At 33.1% G+C, this 24,857-nt stretch overlaps 1 protein-coding gene across 7 annotated transcripts in view; it reads left to right on the top strand.

The window, feature by feature from the left end:
* The window catches only part of LOC143248550 (zinc finger homeobox protein 3-like), a 175,890-nt gene that overhangs the window by 126,993 nt on the left and 24,040 nt on the right, over positions 1-24,857 (top strand). Inside the window, exon 4 of one of the 7 annotated variants that reach the window (XM_076497046.1) lies at positions 23,972-24,039. The exons of the other annotated variants lie outside the window; for them this stretch is intronic. Within the exon in view, the coding sequence (XP_076353161.1) occupies positions 23,972-24,000 (29 nt within the window). The 3' untranslated portion in view covers positions 24,001-24,039. The remainder of the gene's footprint in view (positions 1-23,971; positions 24,040-24,857) is intronic. 7 annotated transcript variants of the gene reach the window in all.

Raw genomic sequence — 24,857 nt, forward strand, 5'->3', positions numbered from 1 at the left:
TATTTTAAAAAATCGCATTTAATAAAAAATACGTATTATATTATCAGTGAAAACTCAGTTAATGAACTATGTCATTATTTAATCATTTAGTGTAGTTCACTGTTTTAAAATTACTTAATAATTCAAAGTAATCCAATAACTTAGTAATTGTATACAATAGTATGTTGTGAAGATATTTCATAGCAATATATGAAAAAATAAAAAAGTTAAAACATCTAAAGATTGAGAGTCTTATGGAAGTTTTGCGAACCGGATTAGCATACAGTTTAGTAAGCTAGTACGTCTGTAGTTCGTATTACTGAAGTACGTTTAGGAAGTTTGCTTCGACTATTAGTTAATATTAATTTCAAATATTTCATTTTCTACTTGATAGAGGTGCAATGTGTGATACAATGCATATTTATTTATTACACTTCTTAAGATACTAATATTTAGAGTTAGATTATATCCGATTAAACTTCTAAATGCAATAATAAATATTGTAATGGATGAAAGTACGGACAGATAAATATATGTACTAGTTAAAAAGATTATTTTTATTAAATTAAACATATGTTCAAATTATGAAAACGAGTTTGCTGTCAAACACAGCTAGTGTTGTTGTGGTAAACTAACTTCACTTAAACTACATAGCTCAGATTGTTAAAGTCAGAAAAGGCTTGTCCCAGTTATCTTAAAATTTTAATAAGAATTTTGCCATTCTGGGTTCTCATATTGGAAACAATTTCATTTTTAAAGCCTGTTTGGCCTGACTTCGAAAAAAAAATCAATGCAAAAGAAAATTAAAGTCAATTTTGATCATGCGCTGGTATATCCAATGAATCAATCAAGTGTAACAACATTATAGAACGTAGAAGTCGACCATATTTCCGTGCATGAAAGGCATGAGAAATGTCGCAAAATTCTATTGATTTATATATCGGTAGTCAATTTATCATATAGTGCTGTTCGCTTAACTCTATTGTTTTTTATTTTATTTATATATTTTCAGTAATGCATGAAACTCATAAATCAATACGTCAAATTTCAGCTTGATTTATATTCAGCGTGCGTCCTGATACTGGCCAAATAAATTCAATTGATTTAATTGTTTTTTTTTAACATTGCAAAATAATAACAATAATAAAATAGTGCAGCTTATACTGTTTTTATTGACTATGGCGTACGGTTTTGTTGCTTAAAATATTAATACTTACGAGCACTGCTGTGAGTTTAGTATCACTCTTCCTTTACAATAGAGGGCATTACTGTTTTGTAATAAAAAATATATATATATAAAAAATCTGTGGGGAATGGAAAATCGGCCCTCATTAGAATGTCATCAATCAATAGCTGTCAGATTTCAAGTAGCCGTATTGGGTGAATTGAGAAGGTAACGCAGCAGTGACATCCGTACAGGTCTGTAACCAAAAGCTTCTTCTCTCTTTGTTGACGCATGATCCATCACAATCACGTCAGCCGTGAAGTTTATATATACTATGTGCACCTTAAGGCAATAAAACATTATATCATGTAGCGCCGAAACTGCTCTGTGCCCCAGGGGATGCGTCTGGAAGCCCCCTGGAGTTATGTGTATCCTACGTGCCTCTCCTATCTGCCCTGGTTATGTTTATTTATGACAGAAGCTAACGACGTACATTTTGCTGTTCAAAATGTTTCTCGCATGTACTACAGCACTATAACATTGAAGGCACTTCTAACACCATTTGGTGTTGAACAGAGACGAACATTTTTGTATTTAACAACTTAGTTTACAACTTGTAGTTTGTATTTAACAACTTAGTTTGTTTGTTGACACTCTGACATTTCCTATCTTTACAACATTTATAAAAATTATTGTGAATACGATTTGCATTAATTTTAAACTTTAAAGAAAATATTCAATATAAATTTGTGACTTGAACAGCTTGATTAGCTGACGTGAGACAATGACAAACTGTAATGGAGTTTAGAGAATTAAGTAAAATATAGAAATAAACAGTATTTTAAATTTACATTGTTAAAATATTTGTACATCTCAATAAAACCGATTCATAGGTATTGTTGGTCTGAATTGTATAAAGCACTTTAATATTTTAGCAGGCAGACACTTCTGATTTCTGAACTTAATACTTGTACTGATGCTAGAAATATGATATGCTATATTGGAGTAAATTGTGCAGCATTTAGATTTTAAACCTTTTTATTTATGAAAAATCTTCTTTAGTTAGTTCTATTGTTTGAAATAACCGTTTTCCTACAAAGACTGAAATCTATGTAAACAAGGATCCAAATTAACAGTAACCGACTGTTTCTGATTGCAGTTTTCTCTAGAGGGTGTTGAAAAATGCTTGTTTGTTTGTTTGTTTATGAATTTCGCGCAAAGCTACACGAGGGCTATCTGCGCTAGCCGTCCCTAATTTAACAGTGTAAGACTAGAGGGAAGACAGCCAGTCATCACCACCCACCGCAAACTCTTGGGCTACTCTTTTACCAACGAATAGTGGGATTGACCGTAACATTATAACATTATAGGGCGAGCATGTTTGGTGCGACCGGGATTCGAACCCGCGACCCTCGGATTACGAGTCGAACGCTTTAACCCACCTGATCTTGCCGGGCCTGTTGAGAAATGCGAAGGCTTGTTTCATGCAGATAATTACGATCTGTTTACCTATCTGTATGTCTATTTGCTTGCCTATATTTTTGTCTAGATTTATTAGCACACATATATATATATATATATATAAACTATAAACTATATTGAGAGTTTTTGACAAGCTAATCACGGAAATATCTTGAAAAATGTATATTTTCTGACAGGCATTAAAATTTCTTCTCAATTTTTGATTTAGAACATGTATTCATGGATACATAATACCTAAAATATATTCAAGGTGGACAGAAAGGGATGCCTGATAAAAATGAAAGAACGTCATTATTCGCGTTTAAAAATATGTATATTAGTTAATTCGTTAAAGATTTCTTCAAGATTTTTACATTTAGATCCTAAAAAAGTATTAAGTTTTAGCTAACAGAAACAAAACTTGTTAGTTTGTAGTTAAGCACAAAGTTACATAATGGGCTATCTGTGCTCTGCCTATCACGGGTATCGAAATCGGGTTTTTAGTGTTATAAGCCTCAAGCACTAGAAGCATGAAGTGTTGTTACCAGATTGAAGAAGCAAAATACATTTAAAAAATTAGTGAGGTGCAGTACCATGCAAGCTGAGATCAGAAAATGCGTAGAATTTAGTTTTCACACCATGATAAATAGCAGTGAGTATCTGTTTGTTTGTAGTTTAAGCTTTGTTTGTTTGTAATTAAGCACAAAGCTGCCCAATGGGCTATCTGTGCTTCGCCCACCAGAGGTATCGAAACTAAGTTTCTAGTGTTGTGAGTCCACAGACATGTTATTGTGTCTGTCACTGGGGGGAGTAGTTTAAGCATAAAGCTACACATAGGACTATCTGTGCTCTTTCCAACACAGTATCAAAACCCAGTTTCTAGCGTTGTAAGTCTGCAAACATACCGTTGTGCCACTGGGAAGCTGTAGTGAGTATATACTTAAAGATATATGAATATAGATACACACACAAATAAGATACAAGTTTTGTCTGGCTCATGTAATATGAATATTCAATGCAAGAAATAAGTAATTAAAATATTTATTTTCAAATGTTTAAGAAGAGTGAAAGGGTGGGGGTAAATGAGCCCGTGTTACATGTATATCTTTATGAGATTCACAGTACATTGGATACTGTAAATTCATTTTACTTCATTTCAGAGCAAAGTGCATTAAACATTTTCTGATTAAAATGAACATACGTTGCGTACACAGGTTAAAATAATCAAATTATGTAAAATACATTCTGTAACTCCCCCACGTTTAGCAAGGGCTCAATCGAAATTCCTCGAAACGTTCACTACAAATACGTTTCCTGGAAAGAAAAATAGTCGTAGCTCATCAGCAAGTTGATACTTTATGTCAGAAGAAGCAGTTTCTAACAAATTTCGAATTCATGTCAAGATTTTTAAATGAAGGTGAAATCGAACAAAAGAGACTGTGAGAGAGCAAACAACAATGTCCACTGACGACCTCTGGTAGGGAGGTTGTCTGTCATAAATGAAATTATTAAAAACTCCCGTTCGTGATTCTGTGGTTACACTTAGTTAAGGGTAGCAAGTGCTCAGTGCTTACTTACTCTGAGGCCCTAATTGAATTTCTTCACCCCCGACGAACAGACAGTGTTGATCCCCCGTGAAGCAAACATTCTCGGGTGAAATTTGTAGACAAGCTTGCTTATAGGTGAACTTTTTGTTTCTTTTTGCATTTCATGTTTACATTTCTGTCGCTGTCGTGCAGAGAGAAATTTTGAGATTCGTTCTCTCCCGTTTCTCCAAATGCTGGTTTTAAGAGATGTTTTATAACTTGTTTGTTTACAATTTATTAATTATTTTGTTTTATTTAACTAATCTAATTTCGATAATTAATCTAAGAAAATTTTGCAAATAGCTTAAACCTTTACTTTTCATGAGTTATGATATGAGCAGCTTTACAAGTATATAGGGATTTAACAATAGCGAGGAAAACTCGAAGCTCCAATGCATACTTTCTGTATTACCAATGATTCAAGAAGACTGCCAACAGAGATTCTACACACAAGTAGGTTGCTTAACTCGTGCAAGAGACTAGCCGCTCCTCCCCACCTTCCGTTTCGGGGATCCTTTCCCCCGTTAATTTACTCCCGATTTTTCTTAAGGTTGTCCCTTTTATGCACCTTATTGAAAGGACATCGGGTGACTGGAGAATAACAACAGATCACCGCTACCATAGGGTACAACTCGAAATTCTTTCTTTTGTGTACCTGTAACGTCCCGAGCTTGTCAATCGAACAGAACAATTTATGTGACCAAGGTTGAGAAAAGAGTGAGGAACAGCTTTCTCCTTAACGACTTAAGTGATTATCGAGAAAAACTATCCACACGAGGGAAACAAACGTCCTGTCAAGTTTTGTGCTTCTCTTTAAAATTTATATTTAGACCGTAAACATAAATCATCAATTATTTACCAAAAGTGAACCCATAACGTTGACGAAAGTTCCATTAAAATTGGGATTATCAAAGGCCTCCTTTGCAGGTGTCCGTGCTTAAAGGAGCCGTTTTAAGTAGTGGTGCTGCCAGAAAAGAATTTTTTTCCAAGTGAAAAGCGACTGTACCTGGGCTAGGAGCTCTTCGGTTTCTTTTAACTGTGATAACAGATTTGGTTTCACAGTTTCCAGCTGGTTTAGATGTATGTTAAGAGAAATAACGAGAAACTAATTATTCAGCCAAGAAGAGAAATAGGGCGTTACTCTGTGCCATAGGAACACGTGTTACCTACCGCCTGCTATGGAAAGAAGCAGCGAAATGTTGAATTCTACTTAAATCTGTACGTAATATGAAACACGTGTTACAACACGATATGCCAAGCAATAAAAACTATAAATGTTTGTTCCGTATCAAAATTAGAAAGATTAAGATTGTATTTAATTCTAAAACTTTAAGTTAACTGAAGAAGGTTAAAACTAACGTCGACTAGAAATGTTTTACACTTTGTGGAATGAAAAAAAAAAAGGTTAATTCAAATATAAGACTTTCAGTCTATATTGTCAATATTACAGGTATGATTGTTTTACATAATTTACATAGTGAATGACCAGAATAATTTCCTGGCTGAAATGTTTCTTTCGACAAAGGCTTATCGATAAAGTATTGGATTTAATAAATTGTTTCTTATCTGAATTCTGAAGTAGAATTTTAGGGTATTTATACACTTTCCCGATACCAGTTCAATTGACGTGTTTTAATAACATCGGCTACATCTGAAGGAGCGAGTGCATAGGCCTAACGCAGTAATACCGATTTCACGCTCGAAATTACCAATAGATTTAACTTTCTAAATAACGATTTCACATCAAAGCGGCAAACACAATGTTTCACATGTGTCAAGAGTATACGGAATTTGTATTGTTTGCTAAATAATGCAAATCTGGCTAGAGGCATTGCATACTTGCCTGACTAGCTAGTTGTGTTTGTGTCCACAAACTGGCCTGCTTTTATGAATACATTAATAGGGAAAAAGGGGAGTTGGTTGTTTCCACTAGTGTATGACTACACCGTACGAACGGATATATTTGCTAACGTTGCTGTCAAATTCTGCGACTAAAGCGAATAGAGGACTGCTTTGTTATAATTATGGCAATTTCCAGGCAGAATGTAATATAACTTCAATAGCCTGTGTCGTGAATTACGATTGACTTCACCAGGGAGGGACATACAGCAGCTATTTGGTTCAAAAACTGCACCTATAGTTTATGCTTTTTTAAAGGGGCGTGGTGGCCGGACATGTTCTGAAAATTATTTTGGTATTGTCGTGAGTCTTATAAAATCATTTATTATGCATTCACACATGTGATTCTATAAACATATTTCTGATTTTGCATTTTCAACATCGGAAAATATGTGCATAAACGATGAATTTTATCGTTACAGGTAAAATTCTAAAGGCGCTTCTGTTGTCATCAGGTTTTATACTAGTTTGTTTATAATGTATCTATACTATTTGTATATATAGCTTGGGAGCTTGGAAACTTATTCAGTTCGTGCAAAACTTTATCCAAATTAATGTTTGTTCTATTGTGCAGAATGGTTGAAGTGTTAAAATGAGCCAAATTTAACGTTCGTTTCGTTTAAATTGACCCTTTTAGAAACTAAACAAATTCAATGTAGTAACTAACTAGAGAATTAATTTACGGAAATGAACATCATTTATCATAATGGAAAATTATCAATTTCAGCGATCACACAAAGGAGATATTATTTAATAAATGTACCCTACCGGGTCATTATCTTTCACTATAACACCTGTAGAATTCCGTTTACTGAAAATAATTAAAATTCCTAGCTGATCGACCGATCCCTGCTACGCTATCAGGTCGATTTTCGTTTAATGTGTGCAGATAACACATACATGCGTACCTTTGGAGCATGTCCATGATCTCGGTAGTGAACCTGCGTTCAGTTTATCATCTCTGACAATCACGAAATAGGATTTATTCACTTAGTTTTGATGCAGATTCACGAAATGCTATTTTATTTTCAATTACAACAGATATAGTTGGAAGAAGATTTCATGAAACTTTTGATTGTATAAGAAGTGGTGAATGGTGAATGAAATTGAATGTTAGTTTATCTTGTCATCAATCAGGTGTATTGTAAGTGGAACAATTTCTTTACAATCAGATGGGTTTCTGAGAAAAAAAGGCGTTCAAGACATACATATCATACTTTATTATTTCATATAGTTTACACCACGATAACGGAAATGGTGTTTAATACTGAAAAAGTCCATTGTTCAGAGAAAATGTGTTTAATAATTGTTTAGTTTCGCTAAAAAAATATTTTGGTTGTGTTTTTGTGAAACGTTTTAATGTTTATGAAGGTTAAGAAGAAATAATGGAATTAAATGAACCAAAGAAAAATTTGTTCATTTGCAGATAGACAGATTGATAGACAGATGTTGTGTTAATTAACTAGTCTTTTGAAATGGAAGATGTGCCCGAACACTCTCATGAATATTATTTCTAACCATGGTACTGTAGACTTTGATAAATTACAAATATTGACTGCACAAGATTACAACTTCTTTCTTTAATTACATTTGAATAAAAAAGACGGAGTGGAAACAAAAATCATGCCCTTACCTCTCTTCTTCAAGACTCTTTACACACACATTTCTAATGTGTATGCAAAGAAGGGAAAAAATACAACTGCGATGAGAAACGTCTGTGGAAAAACATTAACATTTCAGATCATTAAGGACCAATGAGACCCTTCTGTTCAGTGTGTTGAGTATCTTTTAAGATTCTAGCTTTTAACGTGGTTTGTATTCTCGGATATAAGAATTGAACGTGTATTTTTTCCACAGTGAATTAAATTTATTGAAGTTTAACAAGTTGGCTTGGAAGAGTCATCAGTATTCTAACTCCGTAACGAAGATAAGTGTCGAGTCCCTCAGGCACGCCTGTACTAAACATAGGATTCTGTATAGATGTAATCATAGTTTAATCAAAGGTAGTCTTTGTTAAAATCCTATGGGTTTACAGAAGGAATGGAAGCTCGTAAAGCTTACTTAATTCTTGCTGTAAACTCCTAGTGATTAGTCTATACAAGTGCTTCATCACACATACAAATGGGGAACCTCTGTCAGTCTACGCTTATTTAAGCTACCACGATGTAGAAGTACCATAGAAACAGAAACCAAAACCTTACATAGTTTAAATGAGATACTGAAATAAGTGTTTTGGATGCCTTTATATCATGTAACTAAGCTGGAATGGGCTTTTTTTTATCACTCTCGTTACCAGCTGCTCTTTTTTTTTTTCAAACAACAACAAAAAATTAAAATTATTTATCTCCTTTACTTTAAATTTAGATATAGTTTTCAATTTAAATAATTGAAATATTTATACTTATTGTCATAAAGTACTACGAATGTCATTTTACTTCAGCTAGATTGTTTAGGTTTTGTCATCAACTAGTATTTCAACGCAATGAATCGTCAATCTTGTTATACGCAGTAGGTATTTAAACCACCCGAAAAAATATTATTATACACAGTAGATATTTAAACCACGTAATACAAGTATTATTATACACAGTAGATATTTAAACCACGTAATACAAGTATTATTATACACAGTAGATATTTAAACCACGTAATACAAGTATTATAATACAAAGTAGATATCAAACCACCTGATGAAAATATTGTTATACACATTAGGTATTTAAACTACGTGATACAAATATTTGGAAAACACAGTAGATAGTTAAACCATGTGATACAAGTATTATTATACATAGTAGATATTTAAACTACGTGATACAAGTATTGCTACACTTCAAAGTCGTTGTTAAGGGACTACATCTGTTTGGGAAGTTTCGGACGACGTTTCAAGCTGGTAGCTCAGTTCTTCATCAGATGTTTAAATTGTAGATGAAAAGACTGTAAAAATCTCTACCTCTCAAAGAGAAGGTAAGGCGATCGTTGAATATAACAGTTTTTGAGAAGAGGTGGTTTGAGTCATTCAGGTTTTCACAAGAACTTTCAAGGTTTTGCTTCAGACAAGATTTAAACAAAGAATAATATAATTTAAATGCGTTGTTGTTGGACTGAGTCGTTCAAGGAAACTTTGCATGACGATTCGAACTGCTAGCGCTGATTTTCATCAGGTCTGATGTAAAACTGCACTAACATCTTGAAAAATCGTCCAGAATTTTCTTACATAGGTTTAATTTATTAACAACGTTTTCAAGTATACTAAGCATCCTATATATTTTTTGTCTAAGCCGTATCTGAAGCAAGATTTTGTTACTTTCGATGGATATGTAAACCAGGTATTGTAATACAGTGTAAGATAGTTAAACCATTCAATACAGGTATTGTTATACAGTGTAAGATATTTAAACCATGCTATACATGTACTGTTATACAGTGTAAGATATTTAAACCATTCAATACAGGTATTGTTATACAGTGTAAGATATTTAAACCATTCAATACAGGTATTGTTATACAGTGTAAGATATTTAAACCATGCTATACATGTACTGTTATACAGTGTAAGATATTTAAACCATCCTATACAAGTACTGTTATACAGTGTAAGATATTTAAACCATCCTATACAAGTACTGTTATACAGTGTAAGATATTTAGAACATCCTATAGAGGTATTATTATATGCTCTCTTATAACACAATAAGATTTTCGAGAAAAACGTAGAATAGTTTGGTTATATTCAGCACGTGTTTCAACAAATAACAGTACAGTCTCGTTATATGCATTTAGTATTTCCATATATATGTGGCGAATTTGTTACTTGCAACGGATAGTTATATAAAGATAATGTTTTTAATGCTGTAAATAAAGAGATTGACAATGTTATATTAGAGCAATTTTTGTTGTTAAGAATCATCATGTCATTACAGTTCATGTCGACATATTCAGTAATGCTATATTTGGTGACCATACATACACTTTTGCAATAATCTTGCGTTGTAATTTTCATTACAAAAGGCGTTGTCATAAGGGTTTTTTGTCAAAAGCATACCACTGTTCCCTGTCGGCTTTCCATAAACAAACTAGTTACATAGACGACGGTTTCCTAGCACTCGTTTCAACAGTCCTGTTCCATAGAAATTCATTGGTGCTGCGTCAGCCGATAAGACAGGTATGTGTCTTTATGAAATAGTATGTATCATTTTTCATTTTCTAGCTGCTTAAGGTAGGTGATGGTTGGACTGATATGTTCTTGAAGCGGTTTATGTGCATGTGACTCGTGTCTCTTTTTCAGGAGTGGTCATTTTTATTACATTGCATGTCTTACCTGGGACGCATTGTGTTACATTATAAGATGCTGCACTTTGCTCACCGTGGCTGTGGTACAACTTATTGCAAGTCTTGTTCTGGATAGATCCGCTGTTCATTTGTTTTCCAATATTATTAAGTACAAGGAATATTCCTGTACTGGATATTATACACCCCCCGATCTGAACACATCTTTATTATCTCAGTGTATGAATAAGGTGCATCTGAAAGGACTGTTACGCGCCATTTGCAAAAGCAATCAATTACACAGACCTACGAATTTAAACTTCATAAAAGTTGTTTTGGTTTTAATATCGGATTTCTACAATTCAGCGACGCAAACTTCGAGAATAATGTTCTTTTTTTTTCTATCACGTAAAACGTTTTTAGAAATAGGGAAGAAAAAACAATCTCTTACTTAGATCAAACTTACCACAAATTTAATGGAATATGTTTGTTTCATTTACTCAACAGTGGTCTGTTACTTACGATATTTGTATCAAAACTACGCTATAATAGCATTATATGGATACTTTAAGAGAGGCCAATACACTGTTACATACGGAGAGACAGCATTTCCATTGGCGTATTGCTGTTTTGTTGCATTATAGATATCTCACTTACAACACCAGTTTTTCACTGTTATTAATGTCTCTTTCACTCATTTCTAATCCGAGTCTGTAGCAATATTATAACATATAACATTCAGCCAGAATTTTAAAATAAACACATCTTTCCTGTTGTATTCTACCTGTTTTAACCAAACATTTCGATCATGCTATATGTTACAGTTTTTAACTCAGGTCAAAAGTTTTTGTTCAACGTATGTTGTTATACTGAGCACTTCATTGATTGAACTGGTTATGTGAGGGAAAATCTGTGTTTCTGTCTGTCGCTAGATAAGCTACTTCATTAAACTTCTATACAATTCTCCACAACTACACCACGAGCTTCATTAAAAAACAGAAACAAAACCTCTACTGCATTTCAGGACTTCAGAGAAGATTAAGAAACTTTTAAAGATTTTTTTTTTAAATTATGAATGATGTTCTGAAGTTTTCTATTTACTGCCTACTATTACTTTGTACGAACCTCCATATACTGAAATAATTCATTCAAAGATAATAGGGAGTAAATACGAAACACCACGAACATGAATAGAACGTTACAGAAAGCTGGTTAAAAAAAAACGTACACAGAGAACTTATTGCTTATTATACACTTATCTGTTTGTACAGGAGGAAGGTGTTTTTTTCTTCTTAAAAATTTAGAATTTGGTTAAATATTTGAAAAATGCACTGTCAGGATTTTAACAATATCCAGTAACAATGTACAGCACACACACACACACACAAACAAAAGTCAAAACTATCGTTTACGTGTTAAGCAAGAACGTGGTTGTAAGAGGCTTAGTTACGTATCAGCTAACACACGCAGAGGAATTGTTTTGTATATCTTTATACGATCTTATTTATGTAAATGTAATAAAACTTGGAAATGATTTGAATATGTAAACGTATAGTAATTGTTTCAATCATTACATGCTGTTTATAATCACATATTTTTTTTTAAAGATAAACAATAAACTATTTTTTTCTAAGCTTTTCCTCCTCTTCTGACAAACCCGTAAAAATCGACTTCATATACGGCTGATATATATCATAGATTATTTGCAAAATAATTTTGTAAGATCTGCAATTAAGCCTACTAATTATTAGTAATCTCATTGTTTGTATTAAGGACCATATTTTAACAATTTTATCTGTAGTTATTCGCGCATGGTAAAACAAACAGACCGATAACGTTAAGTATCGTACCCGCGGACTAGTTAGTGCTGCTTTGGGAAAAAGCTACGTACTTAAACCTAGCTCTAGCACGTACTTCTAAACTAATAAAAGGTCTGTTTGGTGTGTTTATTGACATTTTAATCGCTTGCGTATTTTGTATACTTTCATGTGTACCTGTTGCACAAAGGTGAAGATCCGTACATAACATAAAGTAAAAATAAGGTAGTCACGAATCTTTCAGACAAATCTATAGCCATCTAAGTAGCATGTTTTTTTGTACTGTAGTTTTTTATTAATGCTGCGTTTATCTATCCCAACGAAATGAAACTGCTTTCATTTGATTTACCGCTTAGCTAATGACATTTTTCAATTATACAAATACAAAAGGAAAATGGAAACAAAATGGATCTTTGAAAACCCAGAAAAAAGAACAAAACTGTAAAACACTGTCTCTTGCGTCGTCAATAATTCATTTTGTTTAATTCAAAATGGTGCCATAGCATACGTAATTACGCTGTACGAGGAAGAAGTGACACTTATTTAAATGAAATTACACTGTGTGATAGCTGTCAAAACAGAATGTATGGATATGACGACCGTATTCTAAGGCGTAACAAATCCACAGTTTTACTAAGTAAAGAATCAGACAAGCAGATAGACCGTATAAACCCTATCAAGAATCAGACAAACGGATAGATAGTATAAACCCTATCAAAAATCAGACAAACGGATAGATAGTATAAACCCTATCAAGAATCAGACAAACAGATAGATAGTATAAACCCTATCAAAAATCAGACAAGCAGATAGACAGTATAAACCCTATCAAGAATCAGACAAACGGATATATAGTATAAACCCTATCAAAAATCAGACAAGCAAATAGATAGTATAAACCCTATCAAGAATCAGACAAGCAGATAGATAATATAAACCCTATCAAGGTTGAACCCTTAACAGGCTTCTTCGTTTCCATGTTCTTTAGTCTACTTACTTGTCCGCGCCTGTCCTTCTATGTTGAAATATACCAAAACCGCGGATTATGCTAATAATTATGATTACTTAAGCAAAAAGGCGAGAAATATTTCTATATTAAAGTATAATATTTGTTATTTTAAACATGGGAAAAGGCATGTGTATTACAATTCATCTTTTGTGTGTGTGGTGTTTAAAACAACGACCGCTTTTACTTAATCAGCTAATACAAATCCATGTTTATTTCCAAGTAATGGCACATTGGAATGTATCTTAATAAATAAAAACATGCTATAAAAACAGTAAACCATCAATTAAAACACGCGAAACATGTCAAACTCGTGATCGAAAACCTGCTACTTAGTAGAAAAACAGAATAGGAGTAAGACAAACCGTAAACGAGAGGTGTTTGTTGGTTGTATCTTAAAACACCCACAATACATCCCATATAGTCTTTTAAATCAGTACACCCCTCACTAAACATTTCATCGCCAAGAACAAACTGGAATTAACAGGGTGTGTGACAATGCTATATACCAGTTAAAGTATTGCTTAAGGTTTCAGAATCAGTTCAGCTTGACAATGCTATATACCAGTTAAAGTACTACTTAAGATTTCAGAATCTGTTCAACTTGACAATGCTATATACCAGTTAAAGTATTGCTTAAGGTTTCAGAATCTGTTCAGCTCGACAATGCTATATACCAGTTAAAGTATTGCTTAAGGTTTCAGAATCTGTTCAGCTAGACAATGCTATATACCAGTTAAAGTACTACTTAAGGTTTCAGAATCTGTTCAGCTTGCTAGGCGTTTTCAAATTTTTGTCTAGCTTTAATAGTCTTCCCAATACATCCTAATATATTTACTTTTAATCTTTTGAATTCGAGTACTGGGCTCCAGAGAATCACGAGCGGGAACATTGGAGTTTACTCTAACGGCCGCCCTCTATTACTTATGGAAAGCTGACGATTTTCTTCTGCTATTGATAACTTCGTTGCGTAAAACGTCGTTCGTTTCATAAACTAAGAACATGCAACTTAAGTTTTGTTGTTGTTGAATTAAGCACAAAGCTACACAATGGACTATCTGTGCTCTGCCCACCACGGGTATCGAAACCAAGTTTTTAGCGTTGTAAGTCCGCAGACATATCGTTGAGCCACTGGGGGACAAATAAGTTTTACTAACAAGAAAGATATATGTCATTTTTTCAATCTGAAAATATAAGTGTAAAAATCATTAAATAATATGACAACTTAATTTTTTATTTTACTATGTAAAGGTGAAGAAATTATTTCAAACTGTTTTCTTTTGACCAATGTTACTAGACAAACTTAAGCCTTCATTATGTCTCAGTGATTTATTACACAATAAAAACTTTGCTTACAAGCTTTGCAAAGATTTAAGCAGACAAAGAATTCCAATATTAGTTTCATTCTTATTGGCTGTCTACAAAATCGTAGAGGACATAAATGTCAACAGCAGTTACTTCTCACAGATGGAATCCATTGTATATTCTCACGTAATCAGATTATTTTCGTGAATAATTTTGAAATCACCTTTGTGACTTGACAACAGAGCTTAAGTTAGTCAAGCGTGCTTAGAAATCGATGTCTTCTGTCTTAAAGACAGAAATATTTTATCCCGATGTTTAAGTTAATTTTACAGATATGACGGAGTGTTTCATCTGATATCAGTCTTATTAGCATGACCCCTTCATTGTGTAAGATAAGCATCCTATATCGAGTTTTGACCTTTGTACTTTCATGTATGATGCTCACAGATTACTAATTAATTCTTTTCAAACTGAAAAAAATCATATTTAATAAGTGATTTTTTTTTTAATGACAGCTAGTTGGAGTTGTTTGTTTTGAATTTCACGCAAAGTTACACGAGGGCAGTAATAGACTAGAGGAAAGGCATCACCCACCGTCTACTCTTGGGTTACTCTTTTACCAACGAACAGTGAGATTCACCATGACGTTATAACACCCCAATGACTGAAAGGCCGATCATGTATGGTGTGGCGGGGATTCGAGTCGAGCGCCTTAACCACCTAGTCATGTCGGGTCCAGTAAGAAATAAATAAATCCTGAGATAAATGAAAATTTTGCTTATAAGCTTTGTTCGGTTCAGTAAAACTAAGATATTCTCTTACTCCCGGGCGTTCGTGGGAAATCATGTTTCTGTCATTTAAGTACCTATAAAGGCTTTTGTTAGTTGTTAATCAATTGAAATTCAAATTAACCAAATGTTTAGACAGCTTCATTATAATTGATTCTGGCAAAAGTGTCTTAGTTTCACAAGAACAACTCTTACAAATACGAAAGCCCAGAGTTTGAAGTCTTGCACCAATAAATGTAATGCTGATGGTTCCTTTACAAACTACAAACGAAAACATTTCACAGGTACTTGCAAGAAACTAGCCTTAAGAATGTGGGAACACCTTTATTACCTTTATTACATTGATTATTAGAATTATTACTCTAAGCTGAAAGAAAAACTGTGAAAAACTTACTTCCCTTCACATTTCGTGGACAAAAAAGTGTATTTTACTATCAAGAACCTGTTTCTCTGAGTTAGTCAAGCTTCCAAACACTTTACGTGACTACCAAACCACGAAAGTGCCGTGAAACATGTATAACAAGCCAACACCTTCCGGCTCGGAAGGGTTCATTCAAGTATTTTCTTTTAAAGAATCATGAAACATCACCAGGCTTATCACACACATATAAATCTGTACATATATATGTATGTACTTAGTAATGCTTGTATAAATTATAACTAAGCAACTAGTCTTATAAGGCTGTTTTTCTCTCTCTAAAATTTTTAAGTTATAATAGTTGGCACCAGAATTGTGTAGACCACCTGGTATGTATTGTGAGTGATTTGAGAATTCAACTTCTTAACGTCTGCATTTTTTATGATGCACCTTTTTCAGAAGGTTATGATATTTAGATTTTAATAACTCCGACCCTCAACAGAACAGGAATTTTCTTTTATTTCGATCGAGCTTTCGTTCTATTTAGTAAGGCTGACTCTGGAAGACAAAAAAATAATCGGTATTTTGAGAAAAAAAATATATAAAAGAATTTAATCTACAAGAAAACTCGATAGCATATGCACATCAGGAAATCAACAAAAGATTAATTTAGTTAAATAGATCAGTACCTCTTATAGTTATCAACGACTTTTTAACTTTTCCATGTCTATGTGCTTCTTTCCGTTTCCAGGTCTTTATTTCCTAGACTTTAAATTTTTAATAAAGACGAGTACATGCTTGTGTTGTTAGGACTAGAAGCTATATAAGGGTTGATTAAAGTAGACCCTACACACTGTAGAAAAAAGTCTGTAGTACAGAGAAGAACACCCTTATCTGCCCCTCTTCTTTCAGCCAAAGAAGCACTAATTTTCACTCAGACTGTCGATCTAGTAAATCCCTGCGCTGTGCAGAGGATCATCTGGAGCAGTACGTTTCTTTATCTTTTACTGAACAATAAGTCCTTAACTATCTAAATTACTGCTTGCTCTAAAATCTATAACCTTCTTTTTAATTCCCGTAGGCTTAGCTCTTGACATGTTAATGAATTTCGTTCGATTCACAAGAGATGTTTCAAATCCTCTCATAAAGGAAATTGTAATTCCGCGATGGGGTTCGTTGAAAAAAGGAAAACAGTGCTTTATATTTCTAATACAAAATAGTTATCACCGTTTGTCTATCGTGTACGTTCCTTTTCTAGAATTTTACGAAATATAAGTCGGTCCGATTTTCTCACCAATAACGTCTGCAGAACGTTAATTAGTCTAGCAATGAGAGGAATTTCGACAGATAACAAAACATATTTAAGCATGAAAATAAATAATCAATCACTTTTTTTCGGTATGAAAACTTAATCTTAGAACATGAGCAATTTTTTTTTGTGTGTGTGTATGCAGCATTAACAGTGGAAAAAGTTCCAGATCTTTGCCACGAATTGCCAGTAATGAAAAATATTGAACAACTGACTCAAGATTATTTAAATTTTTTCCACATATCATTTTTGCTCACAGTAATGCTACACTGTGCTTCTTTGAATGGTCTTATTAGCACTTGTAAAGTCGAGCTTGTCGTCCACCCTGAAAGCTAGAGGAAGGCTCCTCCTGATGAAAAATTAGTTCTCTGACACTAACAGTAGTTAGCAGGAAGTGTGAAGACTGGAGGTTCAGTGATGTCCTTCTTTGGCTGAACAACTTTGTCCAGTTGATGGCCATTGACACGCCCTATTTAGACAGCAAACCTACTGTCACAATGACCCTATAATGTCCTGATTCATTAGGCTTCATTAGGCCCAAATCTATAGCGTCGTTATTGCGTCGTCAAGGGCTGTGAGGATGTGCAATGTTGTTTTTTTTTAGTTCTCTCTCTCTCTCGCTGTTTGAGAAGAGCTACATCTGGTGATAAAGAGTCAAATGGCAACTTCCTTGTTGTAGAAGTTATCACGAAGCGCTTCCACTGTGTAAAGAACAAATTGAATACCACCGAATTAAACACAGGCAGAGGAAATACCTAAGTGAAACATTTAGATGTAGACGTCATGTAACATACCAGCTCAAGTATAAATAATATCCTGTCTAGGGTTTGTTTCCTATTAGGATAATTGTGTTATGAAAACAATGTACAGTTAACAGCAGAGTAGTGAAAGTATTAAAAAGTATTACTGATAGATTATTCTGTCATTTATTTTTGGAAATATCCTCTATTTCTTTCTCTTCTTTTTTGCTATCAACGTATATGACATAATACATCAAAACACTTACCATGCATCTATTGAGAGGTTATATCAATTGCCGCAGGTTAACCCTAATCCTACCAACTTTAGCCTAAAATAACTTTGTAGGATAGTGACCAAGATAAAAAAATCTAAACGCTTCATAATGTTTTTTTTTCTAACTTTTAATGAAAAGTTCAGTATCACGCTGTTAGTTTTTCCTACAGTTTTCCTCCCATAATTACACGTAATTATATAACATATATAAATTTTCCGTTTGATTGAAATGGATTTTGGTTTTTAATCTACACAGCATGTTTCTCTAACTAGAATAATTCATTTGCTCAAAACATTTAGTCTATCTCTTGAGTATATACTAAATAATAAACAATACAAAGGAGGACTGCTTAACATAGATATATTATTGTATCCTTATATTTTTACCAAGTAGAGAGACAGCAATTACTTAAAGCAATATCTAAAGTAGACAAGGGTGGTAAAAATAGGTTGTAGATGACCAGTTTTATTTTGTTGTTGTTTTTTTCTAAATGGGGATTTGGCAGCATTGCTGTATTTCATGGTTTGTTAAGTGCTTTCAATGGGCAACGTTAATTAAAGTCTCTCTTGTGATAAGCCTAATTGCTTCGAAACCTGGTGTAAAAATTGTTATCTTTGACGGCATCTGATTCTGTTAAAGTCATAATTACGATAATATAACATGCTCAAGGCTATCTTTGAATACCTGCATATGAGCTGTGTTTTTTGTAGGATATTACAGGGGACATTTCGTCTTAGAAAAAGTATACAATAAAATATTTGTACACCTCACAAATGACCTTGGCATTCTTCGCACACACCGGTAGGATCAACGAGAACCAGCACAACTTGTAATTTCATCATTACGTTCATTCCCAGAGTACCGACATCAACAGAAACCGAGCCTTAGTTTGTCGTGTGTTTTTTGTTGAGTAATTACAGTGAGCTGGAATTCCATTTGCGCCGTCTGTATAATTACGTTTATATCTTATTTGATTTTCTATGGTGATATTAACGTTTGCTTACCAGTCTTATTTATTTGATCACTGACTGTGGACATTCCAGAAGCTTCTTGTTTCAAATAATTATCCAACTTTCTTTTCCAGCTCAAAAAAAAATTCAGACAATTTGCTGTTAAATGCCATATAATAATTTATGAATGCATTAGTTATGTTTTCGAGATTCGAACCTGTATTTCATAATAATTCGGTTTGGCAGGTTTACTTTCAAAATACTAGTAGACTGAATGTATACCTAATACAAGTAACTTTAATACTTTGACTTTCATGTAGTAGCATACAAATTTTAGTGCTAGCTTTACTGTTCTTATATGTGTTTGAAATTTACTGCATATATTTCTGTTTATTTATAACAAACAGGCGTGGCTGCTACCGATATACAAATAGCATAATTTGAAATACAAACATCTAATCAAACTATAAAAATAATAAAATTTCTTCTAGTAATCTAAAACTTTATGAATTGTGTTATTAAGCCTTTTTTTAAATTTTTGTCCCTCCTTTTAACACATTTCCAACAATAAATTCTTTATTGTTACTACATTTAAGTATTGCCTATTAACATGTTCTCAATATAAGATGCTGTGTCAACAGCAGTTTATTATATTACGTGCCTTTTCTGCTATCACATTCGTAGTCATCAATTTTTAACTTTAAAAGGTTGTGTTGTATGACAAATAATTTTTTGGCTTTGGTTTAGTTTAGTTTGAATTTCGCGCAAAGCTACACGAGGGCTATCTGCGCTAGCCGTCCCTAATTTAGTAGTGTAAGACTAGAGGGAAGGCAGCTAGTTATCACTACCTACCGCCAACTCTTGGGCTACTCTTTTACCAACGAATAGTGGGATTGACCGTAACATTATAACTCATCCAACGCTGAAAGGGCAAGCATTCTCGGATTACGAGTCAAGTGTCCTAACCACCTGGCCATCCCGGGCCAATGCTTCTTTGACTGCGTATGCTGGTCTTTCAATATATTTTTATTTAACAAACTTTATTTATTTGTTTCTGTGCTTGTTCAGTGATTTCAGAACAGTTATGAATAAGCCTACAACGCCTGAAAACTGGTTGGTTTGAAATTTATCAAAAAATATAGGTCACAAGACCAAAAAAGTCGGACTCAGTCGTTACTTTTTAGTCAATTGTTCCATGAGGAAACCTTAGATCTAATACGTTTCATCTTTTATTATTTAGTCATATAACACCTAAAAGTGAATGGCCTAGAATCTTAGATCTAAATCGTCAGTGGTGACGTAAAACGTTTTTCAAAAAGTCCAGTTCGATCTCGTCTACATTTAAATAAAAGAATAAAAACAGCTTAAATGAGCCGTTGTTTTAAAACTTAATTAAATATTGTATTTATAGTAAAAATAGAATATTTTAAATACACGCACATATCAGTAAAATAAACCTTACGATTTTACGGATAGTTGTATAACTTGTTTATTGTATTTGGATACAGGATGAATGTAGGACATATTTATAAATGCAATAGCGATCTTACTAAACTGTTTTTTTATACATTCTATTCTCATTTGAGAATATTGTCTTAAGATATCCTTGAAATAACAGCATATACGTGCCCAACCTATGAATGAAACAGAACCATTTTGTTTATTTGTTTGGAAGAAGTCACAATATTTAGCCATCATATTAAACCGGTTTTGTATGTATTTATGGAAGTAGCTGCAGGAGTTCGAATCTTGTTTATTCCTTACTTAGACGATAAAATGAGGTAATCGGCAAATTGATTTCTCCGTAGGCTAAAAACTCAAAATTAAAAGTTTGAAACTGCCAAACGCGGGTCAACACCAAAACTGAAATACGTATAATTTCATTATTTTATTTTTCAAGCCTTTGCAGTTTTATTGGAGTGTACGATTAAGTGTTGTGATTTTCCAAAAACGAGTAACATAACAATTGAAATATCCAATTAAGTCTAATAATATGTATATATAGAGAGGTTGAGTACATTATATTTATTTTTTAACATCGCTACTCCATTATAATCCCTTTTGTCACTCCCTTTGATTCTTTTCTGAGCCTTGACAGTGGCCATGAAAAGTAGTTTCCTTTGCAAAAGGCTCAGTCATAAAGGCTTCGTATGCAAAGCAAATTTCTCCTCTCGGATGGCTTTTCATAATCCATTCCAATGTTTTTTTCAACATTTCAATCACAAGAAATCCATAAGTGCAACATCAGCCAACTTGAGCGATATGTTTTCGTATGAAATAGCATGAATACTCGTTTCATTTTCCAAGAATGAAGTATGCGACAGTTGAATGGTTATATTATGGAAGCAACTGGTGTTTACATGACTTGTGTTTTGAACTTTGTATTTGTGAATTTTTATCCGTTATAAGATGTCACAGCTGAGGCTCAGCTTGTTGCCTCTTTTTTGGTGTCCTTAGTGGTCAAGTTTAATCTACATTCCTTTAGGTGTGTGCGTTTTTGTCACCACCATTAGGTAGAAGAGATGCTCTCGTCTTGGAAATTCTAAATTACCCAACTAAACACGTCTTTATTCAAAATATATGAATGCTTTGTGTCGGAAGAGGCTGTTACAAACCCTGTCAGAAAGCAATTAAGTTCCGATTACATTGTACTACCAAAGGAAAGCCATAATATAGTTTTGAGACCTATCGTTTTATGTAGTTGTTTCCATAACTTGTTGATTTGCATATTAAAAATAGTAGTAATATAACGTATTCAATACTCTGTGTATTTTAATTAAACATTAACTTCATTTAAACATGTATAACGTATTCAATACTTTGTGAATTTTACTTAAACTTTGAATTTGTTTTAACAAAGCTTCAAAAATTAATTTTCTTCATATTAAATAACTAGGTGGCATACCTTTATTTTACTCTTTGTAAAGAGATAGAATAAAATTATCACAGATATTACGTTACCAGCACTGCTCGAATGAGCCGTGATATGAATAGCGAAACAAGACAAGTGTGTAAAACGTCCCCAAGGTTAAATCCTTTTACTCGGTATAGTATTATAAGAATTTGATCTCATTTGCTGTCGGGCTCACGTTCAGGTTTTTTGTCTGTCACACTGATCAAGCGAAACGTCCGCAGCTTGTACATCCGGGTTTCTAATCAGTAAAATCCTCTTCTTCCTTGGAAGGCTCAACCCGTTCCATGTTCCACAGCATTAGGTACGAAAGCACTTCCATATAATTATTTCTCTAATTAATTTGTCTGAACTATTTTTCTTCATGTTGTAAGCCAAGCTACATTCCTGTGGACGTTTACAGTATTAGTTTACGTAATGAGCAATCATAGAGAAAGGTACACGCCAAATATTTCAACTTTTAGTTTTAGATCATTGATAAAAACATGTACAGGGTGGTCCATATGTCCCTACCCATCCATATATCTTATGTATCCAGTGTATCTGTGTGGTGTTACCAGTATTCTTGTGCTCATGTACCCACGTACTTGTCACAATACGCTCTTCAAGTGTAAATGGGCTTACATCGGCCATAGTTCTCTGAAAAAAAAGAAACAAATTTATAATACATGCGTAATTGAATATAACATAATAACATATGGATGGGTAGGAACTTACGGGCCATCCTATATATAACGAAAGTCAGTTTATTAAGAACGAAAGTTTTAAAGGAAAAAGTTGAAAAATGTGTGTTGTTTTCAGGTACATTTCTGAGAAAATGTTAATAGCGTCGTTCACTAAACTTGTTTCTAACGAGAATTTTAATCGTTTTTGTTATAATGACCATTAATATTATTTTTCATTAAAATGTTTGTTTTTAGCTTTTTAAATTAAACAATTTTTTTCTGTTATAAGTACTTTCTGTCGAGGGATATTTACCAATAAATTATCATAGTAAAATTAAATGTGCTGAAAAGCTAAATACGGGAAAAACGTATCAGTTTGTGGCGTTCTAGTTAGCAAGTTTCGAGGAATAACGGGTACTTTAACAAAGATAACATTTACTTGTAAATACAGAATATCGTCTTTACATCTGAGTCCTCTAACTTCAAAATGTGGAGTATGATAAAAATGATAACCGTTATGAAGAACCCTTATTTCTTAACCGTTATGAAGAACCCTTATTTCTAAGTTTATTCGTGTCTGCTTTCATCTAAATAGGTACATATAAACTGAGACCAGTCAAGAAATTTCTTGGAAAGAGAGTAGTTAAATATAATAACCGTTGGGAGGAGAGGTGTGGTTGTTTCCCTCTAGGCCGAGTAAAATTATCTTTAGACACCCGACAAATAAAATTATTTGGTAGAAATTGAAATGGTTGCGCTAAAAAAAGAAACCCAAACATTTTATATAATTCGTGTGCCGAAATTAGATCATCTTTTGCCATTGCACGAACACTTTTTTCATATGTTCTAATAAAGTAATTAAAAACGATAATAATTAGTCATGGAAAAACTATAACGCAATTATCAAAGGGTTATCTTTACAAACGAAAGGAATGAAGTACAATTTATATCTCGGTCTGTGACAACGTTTATTTGTGAGACAAAATTAAACTATATAATTATCATTTCAGTCTTCGCCATTATTAAAGCACTGATCCGAAGTCTTTATTGCTTACCCTTGACCTTATTCTTCTTTCGAGATTTTATGAAACATATTTGTTTGTTTTTAGATTATTCTTTAGTTGTTTGCGTTCTTGTACTAATACGAAACATATACTAAATTGTACTAAGACACTCAGAAAAATAAAGACAAACTTATGTAGTAAAATGTTCAACTTATTGAATATTAAAGGTATCTTTTGTGTATACAGTCATTACCAAACCAAAGGCTAATGTTATGTTTTTTGTGTTTTATTTAAATCTTTTTTTTTTCTTCAACTTTCGATCTCATCTACATACTGTTAGAATTCTCACTAGATAATAAAGCCGTATTTCCGGTGAGGTTATAAACAAATAAAGTTCTGGGAGTTTTTATCTTTTATAGTTGAGAAAACAATAAGACAAGTTTTGTTGAGTTTCTCATTTTCTAATTTTTTGTTATTATTCTAGCACGATGTTGGCCCCAAGAATTAGTGTAGACTTAGACAGAGGAGACAACCGCTTGCTACATAGAAAGTGTAAGAAGTATATACTTAAATTTAATTATATATCTTAGAGTAAGTTTAATTGCTGAAATCTTTTATGTCATTACTTTGTTTTATTTTTAATAAACAGAAAACTTTGAAACTTGTTTTGTGTTAGAAGAATACTTTTATGAAATTCCCCTGATTTACGAGTGAGAAACTAGCGATTTTTTCTTTGTAGCAACTGAAGGTTTTCTTTCTAGAATGGTAGCGTCTTTGTGACGCAGACTCAAATTAAGGGCTTTGGTATGTAACGGTTGTTGGGTAAATACATGTGTACAATGGAGTTTGTTTGTTTTGTTACATGCTTCAGATATGTAGTTTTTAAAGGTTTATTTATTGTGTCGTTTAGGTGTTCTTTAATTTGTCCAGAGGATTTATCATTTTTCTTTAACAAAAAGCTTTGAAAATTGAATGCACAAAAAGTGTAATACAGAAAGTTTTGAAAAATAAAACCTTACGCAGCGAAAGTTACAGATACGTTCGTTACTTTAAGTACAGCAACTTTTCTTTCTGTAGAAAGTTGAAGAAAATTAACTGATCAAAAGGTTTTATTACACCAATTTGGTTTTATAACCAAATATTCGGTTTTTTGTAGAATAGAAATCATGGTAAGTTGTTCATTGTTTTAAAGTGAAATTCTGGTTACATCTTATTCTAAGACTACAGACAGTGTTTTTCGCTTTCGTTCAGGCATTGATACAGTAACATAAAATTAATATATCATTTATTTTAGATCACGTTGTGGCCTTTTTTAAACACTTAGTTGCCCTAAAACCTATTGTTACAACAGTAGTTAATGACTTCATGAG

The sequence above is a fragment of the Tachypleus tridentatus genome, chromosome 1, assembly GCF_004210375.1.
Source record: "Tachypleus tridentatus isolate NWPU-2018 chromosome 1, ASM421037v1, whole genome shotgun sequence".
Classification (NCBI taxonomy): Eukaryota; Metazoa; Arthropoda; class Merostomata; order Xiphosura; family Limulidae; genus Tachypleus; species Tachypleus tridentatus.